Source organism: Trichoplusia ni, chromosome 1, assembly GCF_003590095.1.
Source record: "Trichoplusia ni isolate ovarian cell line Hi5 chromosome 1, tn1, whole genome shotgun sequence".
Lineage (NCBI taxonomy): Eukaryota > Metazoa > Arthropoda > Insecta > Lepidoptera > Noctuidae > Trichoplusia > Trichoplusia ni.
In genome coordinates, this window is record NC_039478.1 from 21,248,952 (window position 1) to 21,270,931 (window position 21,980).

General features: G+C 33.3%; 1 protein-coding gene across 1 annotated transcript in view; it reads right to left on the bottom strand.

The window, feature by feature from the left end:
- Window positions 1-2,332: 2,332 nt before the first annotated feature.
- Window positions 2,333-21,980, bottom strand: part of LOC113499091 (carboxylesterase 1E-like) — a 30,494-nt gene continuing 10,846 nt past the window's right edge. Inside the window, exons 2-6 of the mRNA XM_026879441.1 lie at window positions 14,980-15,086; window positions 13,252-14,497; window positions 8,806-8,817; window positions 4,308-4,428; window positions 2,333-3,481 (exon numbers count right to left, since the gene is read on the bottom strand). Coding sequence (XP_026735242.1) covers window positions 2,338-3,481; window positions 4,308-4,428; window positions 8,806-8,817; window positions 13,252-14,497; window positions 14,980-15,086 — 2,630 coding nt within the window. The 3' untranslated portion in view covers window positions 2,333-2,337. The remainder of the gene's footprint in view (window positions 3,482-4,307; window positions 4,429-8,805; window positions 8,818-13,251; window positions 14,498-14,979; window positions 15,087-21,980) is intronic.

Genomic DNA, 21,980 nt, shown 5'->3' on the forward strand with positions numbered 1-21,980 from the left:
AACATTATATTGTTTTATTTTTCTATTTTTTTAAAGTTTTCAAACTGTCTGAACCCCTTCTACAAAATTTTATTTCTTTTTTCTATTTTCTTTAGTCTTTTTATACTGTCCGAGCCACTTCTACAAACCTATTCTCTATTTTATTTAAAAAAAAATATTTTAATAGTAAACAGTTTTCCTATGGGAAGTGCCTTACAATTAGTGCCTTATGGTGTTTTTGATGGTATATAAGGGATGTCGTTTTTACTAGAATGTGTGAGAGTGTAGCAATACTAGGGAAACTGTTATCCGCCTTTGCGTAGCTTTTAAAAATGTTTATAATGTATTTTTTAGCTGTGAACGTAATAAGTTGAAAATATTAACCGTTTTCCGCACATCTGTACCAATTGAAATATGAGCCAATGATAAAGTTGTTTTTCGTTTTTTTTTTATAACTATTGAAATGTTTTCGACCGACAAATAAAATAGTATTATTCAGCCAAATTATGTATCATAATTTGCGAATATATGTACAGTTATTTTTATGTATCGTTAGGGCCAAAACTGTTTAACGGTTTCTTTGAATAATGTACTTGAGTGAATGTTTTTTTTTTGTGATTTTTGTACTTATGAGTCTTGCTCATAATAAGTGTGGGTATGTACCAAATGGGTATACATTTTTTTTGTAATTTTATACATCCTGTTATTTTATCTCTGTTATACTACTTGGACTTGCCGGTGTCTACAAATAACACCTCAAATGATGTTAATAATAGAGTCCATATTTCTATGGCAATGTTTTCGGCACTTAAGTCAAATTATCCTTAATGTGTAATACTAAAGTGACGTCAGAATTTAAACTAAAAATGTAGTAAAGAACTTTGAATCTTCAGTCACTTACTTAAGATTGTTTTTTGAGAATTTCGTCTGCATCTAGTACAGTTGCTACTGGAAAAGGTATGAATAAGGCTATATCATTTACATAATATTATGTATCGTAATATATAATGTAGTTTTGTAATGTGTATGAAGTTAAGAGTAAAGGAAACAATGAAAGTCTTACCACAAACTTAACACCAGCCTTTCAAAGATTAATCATCACATTATTTGAACACCTCGCAAACAAATCACTTGACAAACCCATTGATTGGTTGTTAAGGTTTTGATCAACCAAGCTTGTAGTCTGAAGATTTGACAACGAATACAAATTGTCAGCCTTTTGATATCAAAAAGTTAACCAAAAACCTGGCCTATTAGACACATCTTAAACATTATTTTGTGGTTAGACTGACTGTTAGACAAAGTTTCTTGAACTAACGGATATAATTAAACGATTAGGAGTAAAAGTTAATATGAAAATTTGTCAAAAAGGCATAAATCCGTTAAATGAATACCAAAGCTTACAATCCTATAGTAAGAAGAAATTTTGTCTGAATGCTTGTAAACATATCTTTGTACAGTCAGCAAAGACAGTTGATAAAGACAACAAAAAAAAACAACTTTGGAAATTGATTTATCGACTTTTTTGCTGACTACACGCGATTAGTATATAAAAAATATTAAATTTTGTACATCGCTTGTTTTGTTAGACTAATATATTTGTCAAGCATTTGTAACGGGTAATGTATTGCTTACTAATCGTTGGTACTTATTAGTGAGAGCTTAATGTATGAATCTCAGGATCCAATGCAGTTTATGCTAGTTTTTTTCTTTGCTGTATCATATAAGCTTAAGGTCTGTGCCTGTACTATGATATTATATCTCGGCGGAGTCATTGTGGAAGTGAGATGGCGCTATATACTGCACGTAGCGGTGTTTCACTTTGACAGCGGCAACCATCTTGGATTAATAGATCAGTGATAGCAAACTATAATTGAAAAAGAACTGTACAATCATATGCGAACTTTATGAAGGAAATTTATTTTTCGATTTTTTTAAGGAGGATTTATTAAGGAGTTCTTAGCTTTCAAATTAAGTTAATTGTTAGGGCTGTGCTTACCTAGCTCTGTAGTGCCTTCATGTAAGTCAAAGCCTTTTACATAGACTGACTTAGTCACTAGTGACGAAACTCTTAAACTAAAAACATTTGGCTAAATGTCTGTAGTTCTCAATTTCCATGTTATTTTTGTACAATGAATCTAAATAATTCTTTAAAAGAGGGAAAGGTGTGAGTCAAATAAAATGAACAATAATGATTGCATTTTACAATAATTTTATTTAAATTCACTCTAATGAGGTCTTAGTTATAAGATTACGCTTAGTAATTAAGTTTTATTTATTTTAAAAAGTCAATAAAATGTTTTATTAAATTAAATATTGTTTTTATTAATTATATTCCTGACGCCTTGCTGATGGGGCTTATACTGGATACCTAGTACTTGAGCCAAAGGAACTGCTGTGTGAAACAAACGAGTCTGTTTTGTAAGATTGAACGAAGAATCCATTATGATTGTGTTGGTAAGAATTGTTGAAAGAATTAGCGAAAGAATTGAAGGAAACGTTTCCAAATGAAGCATTAGGAGGTAGTTTATTAAGTAATAAGGCCGCTGGGTTTGCGTTTGGTGGGTACAGATTTACAGCTGAAAAGTTGGTGTTGGTGCCTAACCCAGAATTGGGTCCAATGTTGGAGGATATACCCGTTGAAGGTAGCCTTGAGTTTACTACAGGGCTGGGTCCAATATTTGAGCCGATTACTGAATTAGGTCCAATGTTCGACGAAGCAGAGGGTATATTTGAACTGAAGTTGGGATTGTTTCCAATATTCGAGCTTGAACCAGAGTTGGGCCTAATAATTGAGCTTAGCGGAGATGGTTGAGCATTTGTATTTAATATGGGCCCAACATTTGAATTTGATACAGGGGATGGTCCAATATTTGAATTAAATGTTGGCGACGTACCAGCATTAGAGCTTCCCGAATTGGGTCTCATTGAGCTTGGACCTGAGTTGGGTGTACTGTAAGAATGTCCGTCATTAGATGCAGTGTTAAAACTTTGTCCATTGATATCCATAGTATTGGAAACGAAAGTATAAGAATTATCATTGTTCGGAATAAAACCAGGATTATTCCCAATTGTGGGCTTTAGTCCAAATTGAGCTTCACTCACACGATTTGGAATACCATCAAAATTGTTGGTGTTGCCAGTGACCTGATTAAAGCTACTGGATGCAGCTGGTGCACTGAATTGGAAATTACTAGGGTTGTTATTTAACGCAAAGTTGTTTCCTGGGTTTTGATTGAAGGAATTCGATCCAGAGGTGGAGGAAAAGCCAGAATTTGAACTGAAACCACTGGGTTGAGTATTTGAAGTCAGGGGCACTGAGTCAACGAAGACGTTCGGCCTTTGTGGGTACGTTTGAGGTTTCTTCCTGTGTTCTTCTAAAGCTTGCCAGTTGATGAACCAGAAGGGCTGCTTGTCGATTGGCAGTTTGCTAAGTCGATCAATTAAATCTCTGTCGCCGTTGGCTTCGATTGGCAACCTTTCTGTAGTTCCTTCGCCGAAACTGGAAATAAATTAATGCCAAAAATATGTTTAGTTTTTTTTTTCTTGTACTTCAAAGAGGGACAAATATGTAATATAATGAAATGAAATGAAATATTACAATTAAAATTAGTAATTTATCTTGGTGATAATATGAAGTTGTACAGTTGCATGCGCAAGCGCATCTCGAAGCTCTGTTGTTTTAAAGTCTAGCAATCGATTAAGAAAATAGACGTCCAAGGGCAACATAGGTGGACAACTACCTTTTAAGACTAAGCAAGTTTTTTCTAATAGTTGGATATACCAATAATAACCCAAGTGTTTAAAATACGTATGTTTAAGATACGTTTCGTGACTAATTAGATATTACGTTATTAATGTCTGGGATTTCTGAGATGTAAGTTATGATCATAAACTTGTTTTCGGAGGCATTAATCAAAGGATTTATCGGATTTCCAGATAAGTCCTTTTCTCGTTTCTTGAGAATTTCCGTCGGGTGTTCTACATCAATATAATATTTGGGTATTTACCCCCATTCAACGAAATTTTATGAAGCGCGGTCTTTCTACTTTTATTGGTTGCAGGTAGATTTTGTATTGTTTTATACCCTACGATCTGAATCGACGAATATTTCCATCAAACCAGTCCAGATCTTGTGATTATTGCATTCAAACGCAAGTACCTTTGTTTTATTACTGATTTCCTATTGTATTTTGAAGCTATAATGTTTTCATTGAACTTAAAAGCATCGTACATAGAACAAGATCTTGATCATTACGTCTCCGTAACTCGAAAGCCAACAGTTTATAAGGCAAACTAATGAATACGTGAGTAGTAAATAAGCTTACCGGTTTCCTAATGGATCCTGTGTGGTAGTAGTCCTGTTTGGCGTTTCAGGGAATCCTATAGGTCGTAATCCAGCGAAGAAAGGTCGCTGACCCGCCACGAATGACGTCAGCAAAACTAAGGCTGTGAATGACCTCTGGAAAATAAAAAATATATTTTTTTAACTACATAGTTTTTTTGATTTGTTAATTTAGGCATTTTGCTATGCAGACCAGACTCATTTCTCCGAGCACTGACGCTGATCGCGAAGATGCATTGGATTGACATGTCAAAGTCATGCAACTTGTCAAAATGCAATGTGAATGACATTTTTGTCGTCATGGCTTGTCAAAATAGGTTTTGTTTACGGATTGGTATTTTAGATGAGTACATAGGCAGGTGGAGCAATTATTAATAAATTGTTTTTATGTCATTGATTGGGCGTTTAAATATTTAAGTGTTGATGTATTAGATGTGTTGATTAATTCAATACCTTTTTCCTTATTTTGAAATCAAATTTAGGTAGGTACCTATTAAGTGTCTACTTTTGGATGTGTGAGTGTCAAAAAACTTGAGTTTAATATATTTTGAAACCTGTAATTTTTTTTTTAAATGGATATTATTTAGATGAACCTGTATTTTTTTTTTAATGACGATATTATTTAGGTTGGTATATTTCGAATGTTTTGCACTATTTTTTTGGTTTGCTAGTTGTAAATATATGAAACTGAACCTAACTAACCTAATCACTAACCTAACCTAGGCACTAAGTATAAAAACTTATTACGGTAATGTAACTATTTTGCTTTTAAATGGAAATATACAATGTTTTTTGCACTTCATTTATTTTTAGAGACTAAAACGATTGTAATATCAACTTTTATTATAACTAATGCATCGGAATCGATTATGAAAGGTTGGCAAAAGGCGGTATTGCTTGATTAGAATAAACATAAATACTCATTAATAAAACCGACGACCTTTATAAAAACATAAAAGCATCATCGAGACAAAATGTTAGAAGCTCGCTTTAATAATATAATAACATAAATTCTAATAAGAATAACAAATAATTCACGAATTTTGGCCTTTATGGAGACAAATTGATAAAGGTACAGAAGTTGGTATTCCAAAATTATTATAAAAATGTGTAAATGTCGAATTGTTACTACAATCACAAATCTAAGTGAGCATTCATTAACATTAATTAATATGATAACCTCATAACAAGAATTTAACTTAATAAAATTATATCATTATACTTAAAAACTTAAACTTTAATCACTAATTAACAAACACACACATATTGACAACTGTCACTGAAACTCGAATTTAAATTAAGAACAAAGAATTCAAAAAAACAAAACAGAAACTCACCGCCATATTTCTTGACGTGGGAATCATATTCGAAATACAAATTTAAAAACTAACAGAACTAATAACGAGCTCTCGATTCCACGTTTGAAAAGCGACTGGCTTCACCGGTTTACGGTCAATTTGCAAACTAAATAAAAAAAAACTAAAACTTGATTGAGGAAAACCTCCTTCCTTCACATACATTTATAATATATGTGCACCTGTTTGAAGCTCACACCGGTTTCTTGTGTTTATGTTTATAAGATTTAATGTACCGTTCAGACGCCAAACTTACCCACTTTTTGCGTGTTTACGTTCATCTGTCACTTGTGCACTTTCTATATCTTGGTGTTTGATTTAAAAGAGCGCATAAGAGGGTATTACCTTGGGAGGTATTGAACTGACGATGGGAATGCAAATTTTGCATAAAAATAATGACGCAAAATCACCACACAGAAATGAATAGAATTAATCAGCTGATTACTCTTAGCGGAGCTTTGGTGAGCAACGTTGCAGTTGGCTTAGGTTTGCTTGTGTTTAAATGTGAGAGACAATTTGAACTATAAAACACTTTTAAATAATCAGTGATCATTTTGCGTACATCACCGATGTAATGCACGAAAAAAGGGTGTGTCAACTTCATTGGACTAAGGTAATCAAAAATACTCCCGGCCAACTAATATTTTTGTCTTTTCTATTAAATCAATTATATTTATTTGTGACACATAGGTAAAGATACAGATCTTATGTTTATATGGAGTATCACTATGCTCTGCCAAATACCTGGCGTACAAATATACAGGAATATAGTCCTTAACACATTTTAACTTGTTAAGTATTATTTTTACTGATGATTGGTGATAGGTAAATAGATTTAATGATGGTATTTGCCTAAACTCCAAGTAGACAACCATTATCTTGGACTTAATTCCTGGTATCAAAATTGCGTCACAAAGAGTTTTGTGACTGCGTATGAAAGGAACAATATTTTAAGTTCGTAATTTAATCATTTCAGACACGTACCTATTATAACTTCATGAACAATAAAAACCGACAAAGATAAACTGCTTTAAAGTTTAGGATAGGGGGCGAGGCAGGCTTGCGACTTCGCATTATTGACGTCACGCGTAAGTTCCATTCAACTTTTTTATTTATTTTAGGATATAATGGACTTCAGCCCATGCGCTGCAAATCGTAACTTTAATGTAATTCATTTTATAGAATTTATCGTTTCCAAATATCTTTACTATTTTGAATTTAATAAAATTAAGTTTTCATTAGTATTTACCTAGATTAGAAATGGAATCAGCGATTATTCAGGTTATTTTACAGCCCAATAAACAATAAATAAAAATACAAGATTTAGAATAATAAAGTAAGCCATGTAAACAAGTATAACCACATGTTTGACCCAGTATTCAAATATCTTCTATTAATATTCGCAAATCCATTAATTTTGTGATTTCTTTACATAATGTTCCATAAAAATCACATTCTTAACAGATATACAACATGAAGATAAAAGTTTTACATTATTTAAAAGGAAACAGGTTTTTTTTCGCAAATACCCTTTAAAGATCGTCACAGCAATGGGAATTCCCTTGTGTATCGATAAATAATGTTAATCTCTAATAACAATATTTTAAAACTGGTAAGTTTGTTCGCAGCAATGCGGATTCGTTTTGAAAAAAAAATAAAAAATGTTAGACAACCCATTTATCGAGAACGGCTTATGTCATCACGCTTTGGTTAATTAAAGCATAGCAATGATTAAAAATATGTTACAAAACGGGAAGGAGATGCGTGAACCCTAAAACTACAAACCGTTGTTATTTTCCTAATTAATATCTCCATAACCATGCAGACGAAGTCGCATGCAACAGCTAGCATCATATCAGATGATTTGACAATGACGTCTAACTTAACAAAAACAAATACTTATCTAGGTAGGAAGAAATAATTAGCTGAAATCATTTTAACTAGAATCGTATAATGTCAATGACCAATTTATAGAAAACCCAGCTAAATAGATCGTAAATCATTTGCTATATGACCTATTCAAAAGCATTAGTATAATACGACGACTTTAAAACAACTCTGAGGTTACAATGGAGCTGTTTAGCTAAGCAGGGCTGAAGAGTGCCAGGCAACGAGATTGTGTGAAAGGGTTACCGTGGCCCTGGTACACGAAGGACAAAGGAAGAAACTTGGGTGGGTTTTAGTCAGTAGTCTGACACTCTCTTCCACTCAACCCAAAGCGGAAGGAGTCATAATGTAATGTTCAGAATGGTCTGAATAATAATAACTTAACGTGGCAGTCAAATCACTCGCTGTCTATCAAAATCGGTCAAATGCGAGTCGGATTCGCGACAATGACATATAGGCTTAATAATAGCAAATTCGCATAGAATCTACGTCTACGTCGTCACCCATAAAATTTAAGATCGCACCAACGTTGATTACCCTTGATTTTCATTTCAGTGTTTGGAAACATCAAACCATCCTCTCTTTTCACTTTCCAGATATCACGATGCATGAGATATGGCTTGGTGACAGAGGAACAGACAGGCAGCGGAACCTCATTATACGCACTATCCGCATACCAAAAAAATAATTAGACGTCGCCTTTGCCACTGCTCATAGCATCCTCACTAACAACATACATGTCTCAGAGTTCTTTTTAGATGCGTCAATTTACTACAACTCATAGTAGACACAGTAGTATGTGAATATGTACTATGTATGTATAATTGCAGGTGTTTTTCCTTAAATGACTAACGACGACTTCAAATGGTTGACTCAAATGCATTGTGGAAGTCATTAAAATGGTCCAATGGTGATCTTTGTGTTCCAATATGATCATTACCTACTTGTCATAAAGTGAAGTCAGGTGAATATGACTGAGAATCTAACTGCCAAAGAAACCTGTATTATGACGATAGGTTTTAACATCGTATTATCTGTTTAACTAATCTTCTTCCGGAAGTAGAAATATCTTATAAGCTATTGCCCGCGATTTCGTCCGTGGTTGTGAAGATAAGATAAGGGAACACACTGTTTATTTCCACCGGGTAAAAAATCGTAGTATTATAAATACACCAAAATATTAAAAAGAAAAACAGAAAGACAAATCAGGCGCCACACAAAATTATTTTTTAAAAAAACTGGTTTTATACAGTTATCCACTCTTATCTCACACTCAAATTATTACTATCATTAATTTGGAAATAAATTCGTCCTTTGAGTCCAATATCAATAAGGAAAAAATGACAAATACGATTTTCCAGGTAGGTATGCAAACGAGGTTAACATTTATAATTTGTTTTATGTAGTTCTCGGTAAGAAGATACGTCAAAGACAAAATTTGGTGATTTCCGTTTCTAAAAGTGATATGAATTAAGTCATTTGTATAGTAAAAAAATCGTTTGTTTTTTTTTTCATCCTCAGGAGAGGCAATTGAAGGCTATTGTTTATCTATGGAAACCTTAAGCAGAAGAAAAAGTATAACTATCAGAAGAATCATGAATTGATACTCCTAACTTTTAGTTTTTAAATCAATTCTATGAATTCTCTAGCCTTATTCAAATAAAACACATCATCACTACAAAAAAAAGGTTTAATCGTATTTCATTTATATTTTATCACTATTAAAATTCCTATCATTAGTTCAAAGTACATCCAGATCCCTAAATCCATCTTCGAAACATTTGAAGATCGCGAACGTAGTCTGCTCTGCATCGAATCCAATGATACTTGTACATTTCTTCAGCAGTTCTTTGGACACATATTCATCTATGCCTAGTAGAGAGAGAATAGCATACGCTGAGTCAGCATTTATAGTTCCTTCTTGTGTTAATATACCTGTTTTCATAAAGAAACATTGAGTTACGTTTTGCAGACCGTTGCCCGCTTCATCTGAATCCATTGAGATGCTGACATCGTCTTTGCCTTCATCAGCTCTGCTAAATTCTTCCATACATTCGGTAACATATTTATTTAAGTTCAATGTTAGTGTCAGTATTTGCTCGATTTTGGATACCTAGAAATAAAAGTCACATTATTAAATATCATATTGATGCATTTACTAGAATACTACGGAACTATAAGACAAATATTAAATCAGTAGTACCTAGATATATATAAATAATATCAAGTCTGACGAAATTTTCATGGAGCAAAATGCTCCGGACCACTTTTAATAAATATCCCTTAGCAGTGCCGAAAACAGATATTAATATTTTGTGACCTTATTCTTTAATACTATGTTTGGTGCAAACAAATTTGAAACTTTATTAAATACTGTGACCCCATCTGATCAGGATTATTAAATATTTTGTTCTCTTTGGATTCTCATATTCATGATAAGGCGAATTCTTCTGATTAAATTCAAGAGTTCGATTGTCTGTAATTATACTTAACGTTTTAAACGTCTCAGGAAAATACGTCTTTTAAACGTATCTTCCTGAAAAATTTTCTGTGGTTTTCACCACCTTTTAAAGTAAGAGGGTTTCAGTTAGGCAGCGGAATTGTGTTTTACAAAGTATTGTGCATTCGCGTTAATATAAAAAAATGGTGACATGGCTTCTTCTAGAGCCCTAACTTAAAGGTTTAAAGGTAATGGTCAAACATTCGAACACATTTAACAGACTGCGCGGATAGCCGAGTGGTTGTGATCACTTCGCCAAACCCACTGAGAGCGATGCGTCGTGGGTTAAATCCCCGGTTAGGACAAGCTTTGTGTGATGCACGAATGCTCGTCCCGAGACTGGGTGATGTGACTTGAAAGGTTTTAGGTTTTGTGTCTTGGAGGACTAAATGTCTTCGAGGGTATTGTTCATTTTAGTTCGAGCAATTAATATAGGTAGGTAATTAGATTTGAACTTACAAATCCATTGCTCCAGCTTACAGTCACCACCAAGCAAACTAACAAGAGTAATTTCATATTTAACTTATGAACTGTTGAACAATAGAATTGTATCGATACTGTTGAACAGAATGATTTCACATAACATTTATATGATGGACAAATCGAATTTGTTTATTTCGATGCATTTCGTATCATTTTATTGTTAATGGTTGTTGAAGATAACTCGTATTACATTCGTTTTGAAATAGAAGATTCTGATGTAGTCGTTTCTATAGTTGTGGGAAAACATGGTTATATAATAGTTATACAATATAGTAAAAGTAACAATACGACAATATTTATTTACAAGGGTACTGCTTTAATAAAATGTTTAGATGTGTACTTGCCTTAATTTTTGAAATTTCTATGGTGGCTGCAGGATTGCTTGGATCTTTATGTGTAGAGTAAGTAAGTTTACTAAGACATCATCTTACAAACAAATGAAATTTGTGTTTACTATAAGTTATAAATATCTTATCATTTAAGATAATTACTTACCGTTTCAACAAAACATTCCTGGAATTAATTTGACAAAACAGTGGTACCCATCACAACTTACGTCACTGACACAAATTCTGTGCAGATCTAACACTTTTTTATAAAACCATGTTTCGAATTCGAATGAACTTACATGTGTGAAAACATCATTCAGTAATGACTGATAAACTTGATCTTTCTCACATCATATATGAACATTTTCTAAAGTTATATCCTTGCCTTGCTTTTGACTATGAGATTTCAGTTCTATGTCATTTACATTAACAAATACTGTGACATTATAGTTATCTTCTTGATAAACCTCATAAACTTTATTATCAATAACCATTTCTATTGCTATTACATCATCTGTTACTTGTTTTACACGTGTATCAAATAAAACAACCATTTGTACAGTTAACAGCATGGCTTGTAATTCTTTGACGTCTAAATAGGCTTTATTGTAAAGTGGTAAGATTGATTTTTGTTATTCATTGTGAAGAGTCATGTGTGGATGACCTTATTTACAAAATACGTAATTTTGAATTTATATTCTTTTGTCCTTGGGATTTTAGGAAAAGAGATGGATATAGATTTTAAAGTGGTTTTAAAATATCGCATTTTTAAATACATTTTATGAGGATATTTTTGGATTGGGTCTTTGTTACAAAAAGCAAAAAGTAAAGTGTTCCAAAGAGAAAAAGAGGTGTCAAGACCCAGTCAATGACTTGAAATGTATAAATGTAGTTAAACAGGCTTGGATTTCGAAAACAGAGATTTCAGAAGAGTATTGAATTTACAGACAAAAAGTCACGTGACTCCGCAGAAATAAATTGTCATTTTGTCCACCGTTTCATAGTCTTTTGTCAAGCTTCGTTCCATAATTAGAACTTTCATATAATTATCACCTTCAGTTAAAAGCAATAGGTGCAAATATGAACCGAATGCTGTTTCAGTTTATCGCCACGGGTTGACGGTTAAATGTTCGTAAGTTTAGTGAGTAATGGCTGTGTAACACGAAAACGATTGTTTGAAAATAGGTTATGTTCTTGTAGAATTTATTTTTCCAATAAAATTTTAGTTTGCTTTGCTTTAAAACTATGCTATCGATTTGAAGGGGAGTTTTGATTGTTTCTGCTTCGTTTGTCAATTGTTTTATGAATTTTGATACATGAATTATGGGACTCGTCGATGCGAATTTTTTACTTACTCCTGTTAATTAACAGAGACGGTCTAAAATTATGTATCTTCTCCAAGTAACGGCTTAATAAGTGTTTGCTAAAATATATAATAAATATATACCTTGCTAAAAGTTTTTCTTTGCAACGTTCAAAAACTATTCAATGTTTGACCGTAAAACCAAACTGTTCACGCTACTATTGGGTAAATAATTTTCATGACAACTTATTCCAACAATACTGACGTCAAAATATGAGTCTGACGACATTTTACATTAACGTGGACGTACTATAACAAAATCAGTACGTTAAAATCTCGCGTGTGTAAGCAACGGCCACAAAACTGCCATCAACCTGTGACAAGTCTGACGCCTTTGACCTATCGACCCCTATACCTTGTCCGTTTGACTCTTTGTAACGGAATTTAGAAACTATAATATTGTTTTTTTACAAAAATAAATTCAAATTTAAAAAGTCAACCGAATTTAAATTTAAAAAGTCCAGAGCCAATATTGATTTAATTTATGGGACCAAATTACAGCTATTTCGCGTTAAATAAAAAACGAATAAAAAAAATAAGTTCATCCTCAGTGCGAAGGTAACAAACGTAAAAAAAGCGAAATACAGACAAATTGAGAACTTCCACCTTTGCTGCTAATATCTAGCAGATCGATTCTTATTAAAGAATGATCTGCAATTGATCTTGACAATCACTGCTAAAACAGGTATAACTAGTACAGTTATATTATTAAAAATATTGCTTGACCGGTTCCAAACGTCTGGGTGCAGTTTAAATAACTCGTCATAGATAAAAAAAAACAACACCGACATTCTAAAGAATTTTATTTGACTATCAATTCTCTGGAAGGTAAATATTTATTCAGTACTGAAGAAATATTGTTATACTTAAAATACATCTTTCAATAGACTATACAAAAATAACCACAATCTGACAACCTTTCATACGTTATGAGAGTAGAAATGAAAACAAATATAATAATATTAAACTGCGTAAAATCTTAGAAGACAATATATTTGCGCCGGAATCATCTAAGACTTCTTTACAACACTTTGTTCCAATTTCCACAACTTTTGGGTAAAAGTCCGTCCAAAACTCGAACGCTTTATAATTAACTGTCGCTGGCGTGCTCATTGTAAAATTCGCCCGATTAATTATTAAATACCCGGGCCGTTCTACTTCAAAAGCGTGCCAATCAATTATTACTCCTGAATTCGTTGGATTCGAATGCCAAACGAAATTTGACCACATCCTCATTATGATTTCTGATATGCTTTTGTCTCTGTAATCCCATTTACTCAAGTCTTCGGGCAAAGCTAGATAAGGCATCCCAAAGGTGAAGATTAAATCAAAGTTATGAGGAACACCGATCCACTCTGGAAGGCCCTCATTAGCAATGTCAGAAAATGGCTTGAGATCAAATCTGTAGAGAAAAACGGGAGAATGAGGACTAATGAGCTTCGCTAAGTGGTACGTAGTAGCTCCATGAGTCTTATCCGTATAAAAATCTACGAATAGTTTTCTTAGAATAGTCTCATTTGTAGTCGGGGGGATTGGTTTGTAGAAAAACGCGACTGTGTCTTGTATGTGATGCTGATTTGTAAAACAAGAACTGTTGTCTACTGTGATGTCTGCTAGAATGATTTCTTCTCTCATTGAATCAAATTCCCTTTGACTGATTCCAGAATCACCACTATCATCTTTTTCTAGAAGCAATCCATCTTCCATATTTGTATACCCGGCTAATAGAGGGACTGGTGAAAAGATTTCATCTTTGAATAACTTTTCTGGCATCTCTGGTATAAATGGACTTGTTATGTTGCTAAACCCTCCATCGACTATGGGTTTCCAGTCTGTTACGGGACCAGCTATATCTAAGAGGGCTTGATCCGGAACTCTTCTTAGGCAGTCAAGTAACTGGTACGTAGGTTTTCGGAAACAACTGAAGGCTACAGCTACTTTGTCTACTGTCACTACTTCTTTCCTCGCTACGTTTACTGATTCTGGTGATAGAGCATTTCCACTCATTGCGATTGCCTTTTGGAATAAACCAGCGGAGTAAGATGATATTAGGTGAAGGGTGACGCTGACGGCTCCTGCGTCATGCCCCATGATGCAGACATTTTCAGGGTCTCCTCCAAAGCTCTCGATGTTGTTCTTGACCCATGTCAAAGCGGCGACTTGGTCCAAAAGACCAAAGTTGCCTGATGCTTCGTTGTCAAGTGTTGAGAAGAATCCGAAGATGCTGAGCCGATAAGCAACGGATACGAATATAACCTGGAAGATAAACAGTATATAATGTAGATAATGTATTATTTGCAACGGTTTACTCACGCTTATTTATCGGGTGAGTACTTGACTAGTTTCGGGACAATCACGGATAATCACGACAGTTTGACTCGCGATTAAGGACTCCGGTTGGGTCCGAAACTAGTCGGCCACTCCCAATAAATACGCGTGAGTAAACCGTTGCATCATTAAAATTTAATAATCTCACGATAATTACTATAAAACGTAATAATTGTTTTTTTCTTAGTATAGTGTAAGATCAAAAAAGAACTCTTGGTACCTACTTATTTACGATGTTCTTACTTAGTTGCCAATGTAACTTTAAAAACTTAAAAAAAAATATAGCTAGATCGAGTGGCACGTGAATTCGGTAATTTCCTTCGCAAGTCTGCAATTTATTTTTGTAACTAGGTCATATTTATTCAAAGTTATATTAAGTTTAGCATTGGAAGTTTCATAAGCTTTATTACCCTCTGTTTCAGCACCAGCTGGAACGGATTGACGCTGTTAGGGCTGCCTCGGACGAAGTCTCCGCCGTGGAACCAGACCAACACAGGATAGCCTTCCACTTTGAAATCTGAAGAAGATAATATTGGTGTAAATAATATGTTTAGTTATTAATTATTGATTAGGATTTAAAGACAAAACGAGAGATCTTTCGAGGGTTTTTTTTTCTACGATACTCTTTTTATTTCTATTAAACACTACTTATTTAACCAATACGCAACAAAAATGAATTGAAATCAGTCGGCCTAGTTTTTGCTAAATTTATTTACTTTAAATCTTGCTGATTGCTACTAAATACCCTAGTTAGCAATTCTGCAAAACGGGCAACACAATCGTCAGGATCTTTAGACAGTTCCCATAAAATCTTTAGACTGACTGCCAGAACTGTCGTTTTGTAGTTTATAGCATAATAATGGATACGTATTTCTTATTATGTCCAGCAAACATACCATCTCCTAAACTGTAAAGCAAGTTTGCTTTTTAAATTTTTGTTGTTCAGAAAAAGGTAATACGTGTCAAATATTTTAAAATTACCTGAGAGATTAAATAGATTGTTACCTCACCCTTTCATCACCATAGACTAATTTCAAATATTACGTATATTGAATTTTAAAAGCTAAAATTTCCCCTCACACAGTAATTTCGTCTTGAAAAACAACAGCCCATACAAAAAATTAATACGCAGTCATTACATCGTTAAGTAGCCGTAATGCAAGCATTCCGTGCGAAACGTTGGACTTATTCACCGAGTCCTTTAAAGTTGACCTAACCTTAATCTAATTTTTGACCTAAATAACACTTAAGTACGGAATACTTAGAATCATTGTTTGTTTATTAGTTTTTGATGTGGTAATTGGTCAATTGGGCTTGCAGAAAGGAAATTGTGTTGCGGACTTTTGGATTTTATTTATTTCTCTTGTTTCTTATTTTATTGTAACTAGGTTAGAATGGTTGGAAATTATTTAAGGTTTGGTGCAATATTATTATAGTTTCTGGCTATGTAGGTTAAAGGAGTTTTTGGTTATGTTGTTTACTTATAACATGGGACTTTTGCTGTGGCTCATGATTAAGGCCTAAATTGGGCCCGAAACTATTCGGATGCTTCCGATGAATATGCAAGAGTTTACCGATATGTGATGAAAGTAAAAACGTTCAATAAACTGTGTGTGTTAGTAATAAAAAAAACTATTTCTCTAGTTTCTTTTTTTACAGAAAAACGAATATTTACATACGAAGGAAATCAATTTACTTTCATCAATTTTATCAACAATGATTTGATTAAAACATGGATTATCTATGATTTCAGAATAATGAAAAATGCCAGAGTAATCCTGGAAGTAAACTTTATACAAACATATAAGCATTGGTTCAAATATTTGACCCAACATCACAGCCTACATAAGACCAACACGCCAACATTTGTAACCCATTTCCTTGCATTGTTATGAATCATTGCTATCGCAGTTCTATGTCACCGTCACAGTGACTAATAGGTCATTTCAAGCATAAACTTTAAATTATAAGTCGTAATAAAAAATAATTACTTTCATGATAAAAAGTTTACACAACCTTCATGGCGGTAATGACTTATAATAAGTATAGTTTTTATGCCTTAAGGGTCCAATATCACGTTGTTGCGTTACTTATGTGTGACTCAACACTCTATCCTTTATATAGGTACTAATACTAGGTGATGCACAATGCTAAGTGATGAAGGGCCGAGTTTGCAAGAAGAAATTGTGGTATTCCCATCGCTTTCTGCCGTGAGGCCTCTTTTGTTTTTAATCGTCCAAAGTGTGACCGCGACGGTTCAACTCTTCGCGGGGTCCAGCAAATGTAACGAGCAAATTTCCACTTATGTTTGGCATATACCACGAAAAGTCAGAAATTTCAAACAAAATCACTCGTTTTTAGAGTTATACTATTTTTTGGACTTCAAGGATAGCCGAGTGGATGTGTTGGTGGGGTGAGTCTAATTGTCTTTACGTATGTAACTTGAATGTTTGTGAATCCCCCGCAAACATTCAATTCCTTAGTTCCTTATTCGTTCCTTTATAATTCGCCAGAGTCAGTTTGTATTTCTATCTGTCCTTATACCTTATATCTATCAAAAAAGGTAAAGAGCAAAACTGATAGCATTATAGTTTATAAAAAAATATAGTATAACAGTACGGAACCTTTATTTACCAAGTACAACTCGCGTTTGCCCAGTTTTTATTTACTTGAAAGATGCTTATCTCGAAACGAAAGGGAAAATTGTGAGTTGTAGGAAATAGTAATTTTACTGTTTTTTCTAATTAAATATGCATGTGTAGAGTTAATAATATATGCTGAGCTGGCATGTTGCATGTATTGCTATGCTTTTGCGATTTAGTTTTTCTTATATCGAGGATCTAAATATAGAAGTGCCACTTTATTATTGGACCGCAATATTATATTTTATTGTAATTATAGTGAGAATGACTCATTATGAAGTGAAGTGAAGGTTTACTCACGACTAGTCTCGGACCCAAAAAGAGTCCTTAATAAAGCGTTGCGTTATTTAATCACAGTGCTATACTTATAAACATGGCTTTTTCAGAATACCTAACAAATAGTTTATGAAGATGAAATAGTTTTCATTTAAAAACCTGCATGTGAGGTTCTGACCTAGCATGAATGGAGAATATTTTGTATAAGCAAAAAAATGTATTTTGTTGTAATCTAACACAGCAACAGATGTGTGATCGTTGAAAATTGAAACGTTAAAAAAGAAATGTCAATTGAGCGTTTACTGTCACATTAAAATAGTTATTAGATAAAAAAATAGAATTTTGAACAAATACATGGATTTACAGAGGCTAATTTTGTAAGGTTTATTGTACTGATAAATATATAAGCTATCTTAAGACAAACTGTTCTCTCGTTGTAAGAGATTAACAATGTAATGAGAAACGTGTGAAAACCAAGGTAATATCTTTGTCTATTTATAGTTCTAGACTTTTGATAGACAGTAAGCTAGAACCTAACCGAGGGCTAATTAAGAGCTGCCTTTGAGTACCTTGTTAACACGTTAAAACTTTTCTTTTATTTCTTTGTTATTTTTCGAGTAAATAAATTTGATAGTTGTTAGAAGAAAAGCTACACGAAAAGGATAATAAGCTTTGAGGTTTGTAGGAGTAGACAATTAAAAAAACTTGCACTGTAGTACTTATTAACCCTAATTTCACAAGGTAAATCTTTTAAATTTTGATAAACAAGTATCGAACCTTATTTATTTTAAGAATTAACCAGATCTAAATATAATTTTATTGTTAATAATTTGCACTGAATGAGCATATGACCGGATTTCGTCACAAAATAGTTACAAAAATACTGTTCTTTGTCTTCTTTATAAAGATGAATTTGGGTTAGATACATTGATATATTACGGGGCATTCAGATGGAGGGCCCTTTCAAAGGTGTTAAAGAAAGTGGTCGCAAATAGTACTTGAGTAAGGGATCTCTGTATGGAGTAGGATTATCGATAGTGCTATCTATTTTGTAAGTCTTTGCACAATGCACGTGAATTATTTTTTCAGAGGAAGGTTAATAGGTAAAACCTTTTCTTTTTCGCGACTTCGTCCGCGTGGTTAGAAGATCGCGCGGCGGGATCGACTCGCGATCCCGCCGCGTCTGCTCATGATTAAGGACTCCGGTTGGGTCCGAAACTAGTCGGGCTACCCCGATAAATACGCGTGAGTAAACCGTTACATCATTTAATAATGGTTAGAAGATATAAGTTATGATTTATACCTGCCCTATTTTTTTCACATATTCCATTGTATCTTCGCTCCTATTGGTCGCAGCGTTATGGTATATAGCCTATAAACTTCCTCGATGAATGGTCTATTCAACACAAAAATACTTTTTTCAATTTGGACCAGTAGTTCCTGAGATTAGAGCAAACAAACAAACAAACAAACTCTTCAGCTTTATATTTTAAGTATAGATATAGATAAAAAAAATCCTAATATAAAATATTAAGGATAAATTATGGTCGACAAATTTACTTTTAAATGCCAAATAAATAATATGCATATATAATCTTGTCAGCTGTTATAATTCCCACACAGGTTGTTAAATTTAAGAACGACAAATTAATTGAACAACGATGAGTAATCAGAACTATTTTACGTACCTCCTTATAGGAACTACTGATATATGCAATATTAGGAAATTAATAATAAAAAAAAAATTGAGACGAAAAAAATTAGTGCTAAATATTATAAGTGGCCAAACACAAATGAATTGATAAAAAATTGGACAAGTACGACTCTTATCCTCATCATATATTTATGATGATTCTAGCAAATTCAAATCGTTTCTTGAAACATTACACTCTGTTATTCGTCATATTGTTTATGACAAGTTACATTAATCATTTCACGAGTGAACTGACACAGGTCATCACGTCACCAAACGCCCTGTGGCTGATGTGCCGCTGGTTCGATCCTGCGTGTTCTGAGTCTGGGTGTCTCTGTGCGATTGGAATATTTGTAAAACCTTTGCAATATAAGGATTGAAATTCGTTTAGTGCCGGCATCATTTTTATCAATTTAAAGGATAAAATAAAGATACCATTAAATGTATATTTTATCTTTTGTAAGTACTTGTAGTTGGTTTTATTTCTTGTATGCTTATAATCCTATATTACGGCTTTCTCGAGATGGTAAACAAATATTTTATTACTTTCGACTTTTATGTTTATTCCACGAGAAATAAGATAAAAGTTTTTACAATCATAAAAATTTATTTCGTATTGTGGCAGTCTCATTTTGGTGAAAAACAAAAGCGATTGAGATTCTGACTGTAAAGATTTTTATTGTTTACAGATGTGGTCTGTGTAATTTGGTGAGTATCTATGGTAACGGCGGAACAGATAATTTAATTATTTGTATTGTACATCAATACAAATAAGTGAAAAAAGTGCGAGTAAGCAAGAAAAAGTAAAAGACTCAACATGACACACACGCCGTGCAATATCATGTTTTGACACACCTGATATTGCACGGCGACTGATTTATACACGGTGATTTTTTAGTCGTCTTACAAAACTGGCCCAGTTCATGTACCCGACGTAAAATACCCCTAGGGTCGATTATTATTTTTTTATCATCAACTAAGACAATAAGTACGAAGAAAAATTAAACAAGAGAAATTTGAAAATACTATTAAAAATGATAAAAACGCCGCCGCCCGCGACCCTCACCATTGTTACAAGGCTCGGACCACGCTCGCAACAGAGCTGTGTTTCTAAAAAACTACGAATTGCATCATAATATTGAATAAAAATTGCATTTTAAATTTATTTAAATCTCATAAATACCTATTTTTTTATCATGAACGTGTTCTAGTCATTGGATACACGAACTGGGCTGCTTTTGTAAGACGACTAAAAAATCACGGTGTATATCATAAGAATCTGTACCTACTACCCGCTAGCCTAGTCAGAGGTTGTGAGCATCTATAAGAATTGCACCCATCAAAAACCAAACATGAGGTCCAGGATAAAAGAAAACACCTTTAGAACAAAACCTTTCTACCACAGTTATGCGACTCAAACCTCCTTACACGAAGTATTTTTAAATTCCTTCGCGGAACAATTACGTTGCCACCCTGCATCAATTCAGCCCTATTAATACATTGTATTGATCGCAAGTTCCCTAGGTACTGTCGCGTGCACCTGTCCATTCTCATGATTCGTTACACTGCCTTTCCATATTTTATTTGCGGTGAAAGTTTTGATTTCTTGAGAGGTTGTGTGTAACTGTACTTGAGTCAATATTGTAGGTATTTTCAGACGACTTGTTGTTTCGAAATTTGATCATTTTTTACTTAGCAAAATATAGATGTTATATCGTGAAATAGTTTTGTGAAGTCCGTTGTCTTTGTTCTTATTTTGTAAATTTTTGATTTGGTAGTTTGTAAGATTGACAATTTAGAACAGCATCTCTCTTCCACAAATCTTACGTCTCATTTAGCGAAGTAATAAGCCCAAAACGATCCAAGGCAAACTCATTGAGGGTCGTATATTATAGCAAAGCGATAAAGTTCAAAAGAACCAAAGTTGGCAACTTTAACAAATTATAATAGTAAATGAAATGAAATCCAAAGTTTTATTTTTGTGGATTCTATATTAATGTTACAAACAGTGAAATTTAGTCCCAAACTTTCAAAATCTCCTAGAATAGAATACGTAGTTACCAAATATACACGATACAATTTCTTAGAAACATTCGATACTTTTTGAATATTTGAAACATTAAAACTTGCTTTATCATGAAAGTTTGTATCAGTAATAACTTAAAATAGTAAAAAAGTTAATTTCTTCCTATCACGTACCTCTATAATCCTTATTAAATGATGTAACGGTTTACTCACGCGTATTTAGTATTCGTAGTCTGCTCATGATTAAGGACTCCGGTTGGGTCCGAAACTAGTCGGGCTACCCCGATAAATACGCGTGAGTAAACCATTACATCATTTAATAATGAATCAATCTCACGACAGTTACTATCAAAATCTATAATCCTTTTTTAACAAAAGAATAACAATACCAATTTAATTAATATTCTCTTTTGATTTTATAGATAAGTTATAATTTTAGAAGTATTATGTTACCTTAAAGTCTTGTCAAGATTAATACAATTTTTTTCAATTGAATCCCTAAACATTGTTAAAAAAACATCACAAATTATTTTTTTCAAGTTATCACAAAATAAAAAATAAAAGACTGCAAGTCACGGAACTCAGTAAAGCTCAAATGGCTCGACAACAATAATTGTTTGCTTTCCATTGCATGCTAGTTCGCCCATTTTATATTGACACACGTCTTTCATACCAAGCCAATGAAAAAAACTGGGTTACACAGCTTGACTATAATTGGACAGGCTAGTTCTAGGAAAAGAAAGAGTTTTATTTTATTGTACCTTATTTTGCTATA